The following is a 13993-nucleotide window of genomic DNA, read 5'->3' on the forward strand; positions in this document are numbered from 1 at the left end:
AGTGGAGGGCACAGTAGGCAAGGTACACAGTGCAATAATTGTCGGAATTAAAAGGATCTTAAACGACCATTTCTAATGACAAATGACTGCAGGATGCATGAACAAGTGCTGTACATACAGCGTCATTCTGCTGGAGAGGGGAAGGGGAAAATGACGCATCGACACCCTGCTGCGCTCTCTCCCCCTTTTACCTCCATTACAATCTTTTGTTGTCCGTGCATCCACCAGGACGGTTGTTCAGATGAAGAGCGCTGTACACACGCCAGATTCTCGTCCGATATCAGACCTGAGCCGATTATCGGAGGAGAACCATTGCACGTGTATACGTAGCTTAGATCCTTTTGACAACTGGTGCAAATAAAGGCATAAGTGGATGAAGGTGGATTTTGATGAATTGTTTGCTTGTTTTAGGAGGTATGTTTTAGGGGTGTGCTTAATGATTTCAAGGCCTGCTGGACAAAATGTGGTAAATAGTTCCAAAGGAGTAGTGAAGCTTGTGAGAAGTTTTGGATACAAGTGTGAGAAGAGGTGATCAATGTCTAGGATGGGATAATGCAGAGCAACTGTTGTGTTTTAGAAGGTATCTTGAAATTAATAAGGATATGTATGAAGGGGAAAGCTTATGAAGAGCTTTGTAAGTGAGGATTAGAAGTATAAACTGAATACTTTGGGTATTTTGCCACTAGTGAAGCATCAGGAGAAGAAGTGGATGAGACAAACAGCAGAGTTTAGTTGAAATAGGAGAAGTGCTAATCTGTTGGCAGTCAATTTAGGAAGATGCTGCATTGCATTGCAGGACATGGCCCTGATTTATTAAAGTTCTCCAAGGCTGGAGAGAATACACTTTCATCAGTTAAGCTAGGTGAAACAGCAAACCTGAAATGGATCTGGTCCAGCATTGAAAATATTTGCTAACAAATAGCTAATAACTTTTAGGAATTCTATTCCAGGTTTGCTGGATCACCCAGCTTCCCTGATGAAAGTGTTTTCTCTCCAGCCTTGGAGAACTTTAATAAATCAGGGCCAATATGCGGAGGGCAAGCACAAGCATTTTAGCAGCCTCCTGTGTGATGAAGGGCGTACTCAGGATATAATATTCAGATAGAAATAGCAGAAAAGAATTAGTGTAAGATAAGGCTACAGCAACCTCAGAGGCTGCCCATGGTGCTTTAAAAGTACCCAATTCTGGAATAACACATTTCTTGAATTTATAATGATATGCTGATGTTCCTAGATCCTCTTCTCCTAAACATTTAATGCTTGAACCGCATTAGAATGCAAAATAAAGCATTTATAGTAAAGTGAAAGAAATATTACAAAGAATGTTCAGGAAATGTAAGTATTGGGTGCTGAAAGATCTGCTCATCTGTAGCACTCTGTTGTAGGCCCAATAGATGTTTTATCATTACCTGCCTTCTTTTTTTTTTTATTTGGAGAACTGGTCAGTCGACAAAGATTTTCCAGCAAAGTAACCTTAATGCATACCATCATGCTAAATTTAAATTCAGCCCAAACAATTTATTAATACTAGAAATAAAAGTAGTATTAATAATAGTAATAATATTTGTTCTAATGTTTAGTTGAATAAGATGCAGAATGCCTTTTTCTCTCCACTAAAATGCACTTCTGCAACAGCCTACCGTGTATGCAAACCAACAAAATGGCGGCACCTGTTCAGGCGACACATAATGCTGCGAAGTACTTCCGGCACAGCTCCCACCTTAAATCGCCTAGCAGCCAAGGCCCGGGCTTGCGTTGCCATGGTAGCCGTACAGCCAGCATAATGCACGGGGTTGTATTTCCATGAGTGGAGATCCCGGGAGGAGAAATGTCCAAAGGGAAGGTGAGCGGACTTTATTTACATTCATCACATAACATGTCATCTGGCAGATTGTACGTGTAATCTGAATGCAGACAGGTTATTGAAGAGTCACCCGACTTTTACCTGGTTGTGCTGGCTCCAAGTTTGCCCAACTATTGGCCTGCATTTTGTAAATAAGTGGAGAATGTGTTTTATCATTTTTTAATAATACATAGTGCCATTGCTCATCATTTATTAAAATGGTGTTTAGTACATATATGCTGGTCAGCCAAAACATAAAAATCACCAGCATAATATTGTGCAGACCCCCTTGTGCCATCAAAACAGCTCTGACCCACTGAGGGATGGACTTTACTAGAATTCTAAAGGTGTGCCGAAGTCATCATCAGATCCCTTACATTATACTGTACCCCCTGGCTTGCCTTCTTCTCATTCTGCTGCCATCTTCCTCAAATAAATGACATATACACCTGGCCATCCACGTGATCCACAATAAAGTGTCATTCATCATAGCAGGCCACCTTCTTCCATTGCTCCATGGCCCAGTTCTAAAGCTCAGGTGTCAATTGTTTGGGGTGGACAGGAGTTGTTCCAATGTTCTTTCCCATTTTTAAAAAAATCATTATTTAGGGCAGGGGTTGGCAAACTCCAACCTTTAGGCAAGATATGGCCTAGCCGGTAGTTCGTTCCTGCCTAACGCTGGCAACCCGCGGCTCTGGAGCCAGCAGATCGGCCAGGGGGCATTAGGAGCTGCTGGAGCCCTGGTGCCGCCCCCTTGCAGATGCTCCTCTACTTACTGTGGCCTGCATTGATACTTCTGCTGTTGCAGTAAATAGGGAAAGCTCCCTCAAGGTAAATCCCTCTCCTCCGCAATGCATACAGAGGAGGGGGATTTCCTTTAAGGGGGTGTTCCCTGGTGGTGGGCGGAGCCATCAGGGCGGGTCTGGTCTAGTGTGCTCCCACCCATCCCATAAATGGCCTAGTGGCCGTAAAACTTTGCCGACCCCTGATTTAGGGTTTTCAAAAACAAGAAAGAAAGAGGTGGGTATACAGGGGAGGAGTAAGGGAAACAGGTTATACATTGAAACAGACCACTTCCAAAAAACATGAACAACATTAACGTCAAATAAACGCACATAAGGAGTATCTGACAAGGTTCAGACAAGGATTAAAGCTTTCAAACACTAAAACCAAATGTCAGCTCCAATAAGTCGCATTGCAAATAGTACAGTGCATGGAGATTCCTCTGTAATGATCTGTTTACACAAATCATTTTACAGTCAAACCAACATCAAAATATAGTTACCCATTTGGGTTAATCAACAGTTCCAATGCAATCTGTTCGTTCTATCTGTGGATATAATCTAGTACAGGGGTCAGCAAACTCCGGCCTTTGGGCCAGATACAGCCCAGCCAGTAGTCGGTTTCGGCGTAACGCCCCCCTGGTCAATCCATCCTAATCCCTGCAACCTGCGGCTCTTGAGACTCCTTGTTCTGCCTTCCTACCCTATTTACCACGGTTGGCGTTAACACTTCCGCCACCAGGGTAAGAGGACATTCCCTCTCCTCCGTATGCACTGCGGAGGTGAGGGATTTTCATTCAGGGGCGTTCCCTCTCCTCCGTATGCATTCCCGAGGTGAGGGATTTCCCTTCAGGGCCGTTCCTGGTGGGGGTCGGAGCCATCAGCGTGGGACTCGAGAGAGAGTCCGGCCTAGTGTGCCTTCTTGACCTCCTAAAATGTCCCAGTAGTCAGGAAAACTTTGCAGACCCCTGCTCTAGTAGGTTATTAAGCAAATCAGGAACCCTGAAATACTTAAGGTCCAGAGATCCAGAAATCAAGAAGGGCTTTCATTCCACTTTTAACCAATGTGCCGCTATGCAGCCTCATACACAGCAAACTTTGATGTTCTCTCACCATTCTCTTTCAAAACTTTGTACCATAGTAGCCTGAAAATCTTGCTCCTAAATCTCCTTCCTCTTTCCAAATTTAATATTAAGCTTTGGGTGCTTATGATCTGTTGATGGTTGCCCTTCCTTGGGCCACCTTTGGTAGGTACTAACCTCTACATAATTGGACTCCACAACACCTACCATTATGGACATCTTTATGGAGATGCATTCCTCCAGCCATTGCTGCCTGACCCCTATCAGAGTAGATCAGATCCTAACACTTACCTATTTTTCTTACTTCCAACACATTACTTTTTAGAATTATCTTATATATCCAGTGTTCAACCCAGAAATATTTTTAAGCTGGGTGGGAAGAAGCTGTAGGTGGGTGGTGGCCCCTGTATTGTGACCAAACTCATCAGTAACCACCCAAAAACAGCTGGGTGGTTGCTGAAAAGTGCCAGGTGGTGCACCCAGCTAAAAGTGTCTAGGGAGAATACATATCACACATTTTTACAGGCACCATTGTAACTGGATAATTAGTGTTATAAATTTCACCTGTCAATGGTTTAATTGTTTGGGCAGATCAGTGTATTTCATTAAAATGTTCTATTCAGACAGTAAATCGATTCTCGAATTGTTCCAATACTCCACATGGTATATAACCAATATATCTCGCTGATTACATGATCGTTTGTTGTTAAGTACAATATTATGAGTGTTCCCCCTTCCTTTTCCCCTGTGTGTTATGTCCCCCCTGTTGGTTATACTTGTTTGGTTGTATATGTATAAATGAAAATTAATAAACATAGTTAAAAAAAAAATGTTCTATTCAAGTAAAGACCCAATTGAGTTTACTATATTGCCTGTTAGATAGATAGATAGATAGATAGATAGATAGATAGATAGATAGATAGATAGATAGATAGATAGATAGATAGATAGATATTTATTAGGCTTTCAATCTGGGACAAAACAATAACATACTGGCAGGTAAAGGTTTTAGAAAATGCTGACTTATACTTAGATGTGACTGTAAAAAAAAACATTGAGCATAGAGCATGGACATACCAAGAAATCAGTAGGCCTTGCAGCAGAGCTTTGGTTGTCCCCTGCTGAAATTCATTGGGGTCACCTGTGACTATCCTAGGAGACGCCAGTGTCTGCCACCTGCCAAGCATTCCTGCAATGCTCCATATGTCTGCCAGCAGGTTACTGGCCTTTTCTGCTGTCCAAGAGCAACACACTGGCAGGCTCCATATCAATTCTTGTCCCCCAAGACCCCAACTGAACTAAGGCCACACCTCCTCCTATGCCAATGCTTGAACATATTTGATTTAGTACATCATTGATTTAGTTGATTTAGTACATAGCTCTGGATCTTTGTCAGTCTGTGTTCATCTATATAAGACTATTTTTCTGTTAATGAATAAGTCAAACTCATGTTTTTTTTATTTTCTCTTTTATTTCTTTCCCTCGCGTCCCCCTTGGATAGCTTCATAGTTATTGGATAAAAATGGTCTTAATGTACTATTACCAATTACCATGTTTTGTTTTAGGTTGTTGCAGCCAGAGCTCAGTATGGATACCAGCGACCCAAGGATCGGTAAAAACAATATTTGAATAAAAATATATACACTGATATAAATGGAGCTCCATCTTGCAGTTCATTCACATGCTCTTACCTTGTTTTGTATCAGGGAGCCCCGATCTTGCATCCGATACAAGTGTGCACTCATTAACACCATAGCAGATGTGCTGAGGCAGCGGCCAGGCTGGACAGAGGTGAAGGAGTAAGGTTTTTTACAATTTACATTTCTTAAACATACCAATTAAAACCTTTAATTTTGTTTTAAGCAAAATGGGGAAAGAGTAGAATGTCTGTTTCCTTTTTCCTTACCTGTTCCTTACTTATGCTCATGATCAAACAGGTACTTTCCATGTAAGATTATGTAAGAAGTAATTGTTCCAATTTTCATTCCAGTGATGGCGAATGGGACTTTTATTGGTGTGATGTCAGTTGGCTGCGGGAGAACTTTGACCATATTTACCTGGAGGAACATGTGCGCATCTGTCACTTCCGCAACCACTATGAGGTGACTGATAGTTTTCTATTCCTAATTTTAAGGGGGCAGGAAAGGGAGAATGCCAGTATTGGCAAAAATAACTGGACATCACTATCCCATGACATTCTTTAGTGTTTCCTGTTTTATAAAAACTAAACAGTCCCAAGATTTCCTGCAGGCCCATCTTACCCGATGCATGATTTGCAGTTATGTTCAGCATACGTTGATTTCAGCATTCATTTTGCTATGTCTCTGTACATGCTTTGGGCTGTGTGCCCAAAGCTAATTTTGAAAAAGGAAAAGAAGTATTAGAATAATTTAAAGGGAAGATTTGCAAAATGTATTATATATATTTTTTTTATTTTTAAGACATTCAATAAATGCTTTTAAAATTGAAATCTGAAGATTTATAAAAAGGCTTAATCTGCAATCATTAAATCAGAATTTATCTGAAAATGCAAAGTTAATTTGTTAGTACAAATTTTAATGCAAAATTAGGACAAAAAAAAGATTTATAAAATGATTATATACAAATAAACAAGGGGGGCAGATTGGATAGACTATTTGGTGCTTTTCAGACAAAATTCTTTTTTTTTTATATGTTTGTATCTTGTGTTGCACTTCTTGCAGCTGACACGCAAAAACTTCATGGTGAAAAATTTGAAACGTTTTCGAAAGCTGCTCGAGAGGGAGTCGGGGAGGCTTGAGGCAGCAAAGTGTGACTTCTATCCCAAAACATTTGAGCTACCCTCAGAATATCACCTGTTTGTAGAGGAATTTCGCAGAAATCCTGGAATTACCTGGATCATGAAGCCTGTAAGTTTTTGTGGGTTTAATGGCAAAGCAGAAGTAACTTTTGTTCCAGCAAAACAATTGACAGGACATTTTTGCTGGCTCGGAGGCTACCTGACTTTTCCTTCTTTAGAGACTGTTCCTTCTTTAGAGACTTCTGCCTACTTGTTGTGCCCATTGTAAGGTGTTACCACCAACCTTGCTAAATTTTAACTTATTTTTATAACATGGGGAATATAACAGGAGATGCTAAAAACCCAAAGATGGGCAGAGACAGAGCTGAATAAGGCCACCAGACTTCTCCTCAAACTATCTTACACGATATACTCATTATAATAACATGATTTCCTTAGATTTGTCGCAAGAGCCGGTAACACAGCCTAAGGCAGGCCATGCATGCATCAATTCTCCTATTCAGAAGCCTAGTTTGATTTTTTTCGGCATCAAGTGTAAAAATTAAAGAAACTTATAAAATGATATAGATCAAACAAGCATCTGACAGGTTTGAGACATGTTCATCAGTTTCTGCTCATCTTAATGCAACACGTTTTTGTTTTTCTCATTATATGAAAAATACACAATTTTCTGTCTGTTCAGTGCTAAAGAATCTACTGCATTGATTTCAGTGTATGGTAGTATGATGACTTGTTATTTGATCAAAACTGATTGAATTCAAGTAGTGTTTTGTGTTTATTTGATGGCAATATATTGATTTGGGAACTTTTATAATGCAAGCAACATATCCTCAAACCAATTTCTCCTTGCTGTCTCTTACATACAAAAAAAACAAAACATGATGATGGATCAAAGCCATAATATTGAGACATTTTAATTGTACACTAATAAGATCTGAATTTGTTTTGGACGTTTTACCATGACTAATTATTCATCAGGCAGACAAAATTGCAAATTACACAGCAAAGGGTTCTGGGAGCTGAACTGCCCACCGCAGGTGTCAGAAGCTTTGTGAAATCAAATTACAGCACATTTACTAAAATTAACAAGAACTATACTAAGGGATGATGTAAACTGCCAATAATAATCTCATTGTACAGAATGCAGATTCCCTAGATATAAATGTGATGTGTTGGTGTCAGTTGGTGAAACAATCATACAAATAACACTATAATATTATATATACAAATAATATTTTTTTGTTTTTGGGATATAGATCTCTTTAACAAATGAAGGAATGTACGTGACATAAGCACAACAACAGTGTTTTCTGGATAATGGTAGTTAACTGAATAGTTGTTGCCTGATGTTGCTCTTGCATTGGCTGTATTTTGAAATTTCCATATTCTGTTTTCTTTTTTACCTACCTTGTTTTTTTTTAGGTGGCCAGGTCACAAGGGAAAGGGATTTTCTTGTTTCGCAAACTGAAGGACATTATGGACTGGAGGAAGGTACTAGAAACAAGGTAATGGTAAAGCGATATCTTACTATTGACACTGATCATTGAATCAACTTTGTTTTCTTTTCCTAGGATGGGAGTCGTGCTGATGACCAGAAAGATGAAATCCCAGTGGAAAATTATGTGGCTCAACGTTACATCGAAAACCCATATTTAATCGGAGGTAAGATGTAGCTTTTTATTGTTTGACATGTTTATGGTCTGCTTGTGGTCACAAATAGAACAAGGTGTTAGCTTCAAAAGGGGCACCATAGCAAGGTAAAATAATAAGTTTGGAGGGGGGATGATAGTGGCACATTATGAGTGTATTTATACATTGTTGAAGCGGAAAATATTATATATGGTCCTGTTTTTATTTTTTTCACAGGAAGAAAATTTGATCTTCGTGTTTATGTTCTTGTTACTTCGGTAAGAAAAATTTGGTGTTGGATTTCTGTTAGTTGCTGTTTAACCTAATCTCATATGGACTGGCCTCTGTTGATATTGATATATGAGGGGTATTGGGGATCATTGCCACATCAGCAAGGTGATTTCCATCATCATTGATGCGTATCTAATCTGTAGTCTGCTATTTGCTGCTCTTGTCAGGCCTGCGCTCCTCCTCCACTCGCTGTAAATGTATAATCATATCTTAGTAGACCTTTCATTCATACATACACACCTACTATACCAGCAGGTTTCACTATAGAAATATGATTTGATCTTTGTCTTCTCTGAGCCGTACCTGATGTGACCCCTGTCACTTGTTGACTTTTACTGTTATTTACTCTTTTGTCACCTCGTATTGTAAGGCAGATTTGTCACTCTAACAATCAGATTGTAATGTGCTTTCTATTATTGTATTCATAATACTGGTTCTCTTTTAAACCCTTTATATCATTTCAGTTTATTCCTCTGCGAGCTTGGCTGTACCGAGATGGCTTTGCACGATTTTCCAACACCCGCTTTACTCTAAGTAGCATCGATGACCAGTGTATCCTTTCCATAAACCCTAACCTCCTTTAAATGTCATAGTTAGAGCACACATATTCCCACGCTAGCTGGCAAAATTAGGATGAAATGTTGGACATGCTAAATACAGGATTTAAAGAGACCCTGTCAGGGGTAAAGGGTAAAATTCCTGCTCGTTTAAAGTGCTGGTTTATTGTTGCAACACTTCTGGGTTCTACTTGCTGTTAAGCGCTACCTTCCCACATTCCTGGTGATCCATTGCTATACAAGTCTCGCAAGAAATTACAGGCAGAAGCATGGAAAAATCAATTATTTCATATGCTTACTTGTAAGGTTTTTTTTTTAATTCCCTTTGACCCTTGCAATTTGCCTCTGAAATTACTCTTATCTTTGGTGATCCATTATATCCATTCATTTCTTCTTAACCTTTTTGTTGCTGATGTGAGAAGAGCTAAAGGTAATACTATAGAATGTCATGAGTGATAGTTCTGATCTGTTGGGGCTGCTGACATCACATCCAAGATGGTGACAGCCAGCAGCATTCATAGGCTTTTGGATGTTTACAAGGGAACATACCTAAAATAAGTTAAATACACATATAAAGTATGGTCTTGTGACCGGGTATGTTTAATAAAGATCATCACTCGTGCCTGAGTGGGAACAAAACAATGTTGGTATCAAATCCAAGAAAAGAATATGGAAGAGAAAATATGTAAAAAATGGTAAAGGCATCTTATTAATTACAGTAAATAATTATTTAGCTTGGGAAATATGGAGGCTACCATTAAGTGGCTATCATGAACAACTAGTTTTTTTGCTGTTAGGTTATTGTCAGACTCCTAATATACGTATATGTTCCATGTATGTGCTTGAGTGATCATTAAAGCCAACTGATTCACCAAGAGATATATTCTGTTTTATTATATGTTTTGTCATTACAAGGTTCCTTTTAGCATAAATACTGCTATAATAAGTCACAATTTGCACTCACTACAAATATACTGTACTTGTCCTTTAAATCCAATAGCAATGAACATATACGTAGTTAGCACTGCCTGTTTCTAGATTAGGCTGTAGAACAGATGGGGAAAATCGAAGCCTGCTTTAGATCAGATCCCCGATGAGATTAGTTTCTACGAAGTTATTGATCATTAGAAAAAGCAACAAGAGCTCTATCACATTGTTTCTGGTTATTGGGTTTTTTGCTGTCAGTTGTGTGTGAGCCAAGTGGGCAGCTGGCAGCTCCCAGGCGTATTCGTGAAACATGCGGTGAAACCGGCTGCTCGCTGCAGAATGACTCACATGCAAACACTCGCCAGAATACTTGGAAAATAACGAGAAATTAATCCAACTAGAGTGTTAGTAAAAAAAAAAATAACTGTGGAAAGTAGTGTTTTTTGTCTTAAGTATCGATACCCTTAAAGCTATACTGTCTGTACTATTTGTAGGAGGGTTTCTTTAACTTATAAATACAGATATACATTTGACTAACGTGGCTGTACAGAAAACTGCCCCGGACTATGACCCAGAAAAGGTGAGAGGGCGAGCAATATTAAAGTGACGAAAGCTACTCTTTGTATCCAGTTTGTGCAAATAGTCACTGGCTAGAAATCCATGATTGCCTGAAAATGCAGGAATGGTACCCTGCACAGATATTCTGGGCAAAGCTGCAGGTTCACCTAATTTCCTTCCTTCTCAGCAGCACACACCTGTTCTTCACTTCCTTGCTTTTCAGTAAGTGTTAGGTCGCCTTTTTAGGTTTAGTATTTCCAGACTTACAGTACCCTACATAAACATGCTGGGCAAAGCAACAGGGTTTCCTAACTTTCTTCATTCTTGGCAGCACACACCTTTCCTTTTACTCCACTACTTGTGAAAAGGTGTTCAGCCACCGTGAATGAAGAGGTTTAGTGTTTCCAAGCTTCCAGTACCCTACACAAATGTGATGGGCACAGTGACCCCTCATTCTTTCCTTCACTATCCCATCTTTCACTAGCTATTCAGTTGCCACAAATAAAGAGGGTAAGAATTTACAAGCTTCTATAATTGTGGAGCATATGACTCAGTTCACTTAAGATTATAGGACAGCTTAAATAATTGGCTCAGCCCCAGCATGTAAGGGAAATGAATCCTCACATCATAAATGGAGCTGAATGGGCATTCTCTGTTCACTTTTTAGGTCTGTATTGCTAACTTTTGATGTTGATGTGGTCATCTAGCATGGCTTACTGTGGTTTTTGGTTAATAAATACAAAGGATTGCTCAATTGTCTAATATACTATCCATGGCAATGCTCACATTTTACAGGGCTGTAAATGGATGATACAACAACTACGCCACTACCTGATTACCAAACATGGCCCAGAAGCTGTAGAGACTCTCTTCCAAGAGATTGATAACATCTTCATCAAAAGTCTACAGAGTGTCCAGAAGATAATCATCAATGACAAGCACTGCTTTGAACTTTATGGCTATGACATTCTACTTGATGAAGACCTTAAACCGTGAGCAAAGACTTTTTGTTTGTTTCTACAAAGAACAAAGCATTGCTTTTAGGCATTCTTTATTTGACTGAAACATCCTCAAAACTTCCTCTCATTGGGAAACTAATGTGGTTTTGTACAGAAAGGGCACAGCGCGCAATGCTTTACTCCTGAGGCTGCTGTAAATTACTCCATATAGCAGTAGCATTAATATTCGAGGGAGTAGTTAGAAACAGTAATTTTAGTCTGTAAAGTGAAGTGCTTTATGTACATACAGTCTAACCATGGCTATAAACACAATAGAAAAACATAGACATGCCCACAAGGACACAGAATCGCAATACAGTAGGAAGAGTAGGTTAGGGTAAATGGAAATAAAGTATGCTCAGCAGCTATTATGCATATAAAAGCATGAAAAGAGGCATAAACCTAAAATGTTAACAAAAAGTTACCATTTTTTAATTGAATAGTAGTAAACATAACAGTAACAGTAGTAACATAAATTCTTCTCCTGTCAGTGGTGGCTACATTTCTGAAGACTAGGCAGATTGTGATGTGATCTCTACCCAAAGTGAGAATCAAGAGTTCAGATTGGTTAGATTTTGCCTTCATCAGAGCTTACATTAAACTAATGTCTATACCTTTATGGATGCACAATGCTCATTAAGTCCAAAGTATGATTGCAGTGTTTAACACTTACATTTTTTGAGCCAGGTGGGAAGAAATTGTAGGCGGGTGTCAGCCCCTGTATTGTGACCCAACTCATCAGAACCCACCCAAAACAGCCGGGTGGTTGCTGAACAGTGCCGGTGGTTGCTGAACAGTGCCGGGTGCTGCACCCAGCTAAAAGGGGCTGGAGAGAACACTGGATTGTTTTTCACAAATTTATTTTATACTATCTTTGATTTTGTTTTTGTTCTAGAAGCTCATGTTAAGCTTTTAATTGTCTGCCCAAAACAATGTGTCCCTTGTTCCATACTTTGTAGGTGGCTTCTGGAAGTCAATGCCTCCCCTTCCCTGACAGCCAGCAGCCAAGAGGACTATGAGCTCAAGAGTCGCCTCTTGGAAGACACCCTGCATGTGGTAGACATGGAAGGCAGGTGAGGAAGCCTGTTCATGGAATGTAAACACTAAGTTTGAGTTCCTAAAACTTTTAGTACTGAGATTCCCTTAAATGTTCCCTGGTGGGAATCAATTTCTGCCATTGAAACACAAGAACCTGGAAGATTCCCACAAGAAAATGTTTGATTCCCTGTTGTATAAATAGAGCCAAGTCCTTTTATTTGAGTCAGGCTGCTCTGGTATGAACTGTTTTTCAACAAGTTTCCTCAATAAAATGTAAAGAACAGATCTATACTGGGTTGTGCATTTTGTTTGTTTGACTGAAACACCAATCGCACTGCTAGTTACTGAATGCAAGCCCTCAATCATTTAAACATTTTATTCAATACCCAGCTATTCTCAATTTGGAGAAGGCTGTTCTTTCTCACTGAATTTTGCATTCCTCAAAACAGCTGAAGGAATTTGACGGGCTTTTACTTTTTCTTATATACGTTGAATTGTCATTGTAAGAGTATGTAGCCTGTGTACTATAGTTAATATGCAATCTAGAATGAGACTAGATATGTAGAGAGTCATTAGCAATGCCCTAAATTAAAATGCCCTTTGTGTTTACCCAGATTAAGCGGAAAGGAGAAGAGAGTCGGAGGGTTTGATCTCATGTGGAATGATGGTCCTGTATCTCGTGACGATGAACAACAAGATGCCCTCAGCAATGGAAACTTTGTGGCAAACACACACTTAGGTAAAACAATAAAAGAGAAAAAAATCTATAGAAAGAAATTTAAAACAGATCTTCAGTCTTCTCTTTAGTCTTGCACAGTTAAATAGGCTCCTCAACTGTATTTAAATGGGTTACTCTGATTTTCATTGCACAAAGCTAGAGCAGGTCAGATACCGCTCTATTCAGGGCCAGAGGACTCCACCATTATCTACCTTTCTTACTGCTCCTGGGCTTTTTTCTTTAATTATGAAGACTATGTATTAAATACAAGCAATGCTATTCGTTTTTTAAAAGCTAAGCACAACATCCTGCTACTACCCCAAATATGCCCTAATTTCAGGGACCCACTATTGCCATTACTGAATCCAACATTAGGTATATAACAGGTTTTGTTTATTATTACCATTAGTATGCTGAGGTGCTGAAGGAAACAATAAAGACAAAATGGATAAAACTTAAGCTTTTAGCCCAAAAGGAAAAAAACAATAACCTGTCATAACATACCTTTCTTTTTTACAGGCTGTGTCAACGACAGAAAGAAAAATCTCAGGCAGATATTGAAGTCTACACATACTAAGACATCATAATAACCAAAGACCTTCCTTTGTACATGTATGTAAATAAAGTATATATTTTATTACAGTATTTATGGTCATAGATTTTACAGGTGGTCAATGGCAGCAACAAAACTGCTAAGAACACCCCACTGCTTCTATGGCATTGCTTACTTCCTGGATGAATCTGCCCTGCTAGGAAATTGTAGTTGAGTGATACCGTATTGCATTAGTAAT

The 13993-nt window shown here is 39.2% G+C and overlaps 1 protein-coding gene across 1 annotated transcript; it reads left to right on the forward strand.

The window, feature by feature from the left end:
- The first annotated feature begins 1715 nt into the window (after window positions 1-1715).
- Window positions 1716-13847, forward strand: TTLL9 (tubulin tyrosine ligase like 9). The gene is made up of 14 exons (XM_072414289.1): window positions 1716-1843; window positions 5273-5319; window positions 5414-5506; window positions 5698-5809; window positions 6410-6595; window positions 7909-7977; window positions 8058-8148; window positions 8353-8393; window positions 8871-8958; window positions 10412-10470; window positions 11244-11440; window positions 12406-12519; window positions 13099-13223; window positions 13722-13847. The coding sequence occupies exons 1-14, from the start codon at window positions 1829-1831 to the stop codon at window positions 13787-13789; spliced, it is 1305 nt and encodes a 434-aa protein (XP_072270390.1). The 5' UTR covers window positions 1716-1828; the 3' UTR covers window positions 13790-13847.
- The last annotated feature ends 146 nt before the right edge of the window (window positions 13848-13993 follow it).

Source organism: Pyxicephalus adspersus, chromosome 6 (genome assembly GCF_032062135.1).
Source record: "Pyxicephalus adspersus chromosome 6, UCB_Pads_2.0, whole genome shotgun sequence".
NCBI lineage: Eukaryota > Metazoa > Chordata > Amphibia > Anura > Pyxicephalidae > Pyxicephalus > Pyxicephalus adspersus.

What these genes read in the sequence shown, in the direction of transcription:
- TTLL9 (XM_072414289.1), top strand. An exon ending in ACTTCCGCAACCACTATGAG is followed by an intron (nt 5,810 to 6,409) that starts GTGACTGATAGT and finishes CACTTCTTGCAG; the next exon opens with CTGACACGCAAAAACTTCAT. An exon ending in TGTGGCAAACACACACTTAG is followed by an intron (nt 13,224 to 13,721) that starts GTAAAACAATAA and finishes TCTTTTTTACAG; the next exon opens with GCTGTGTCAACGACAGAAAG.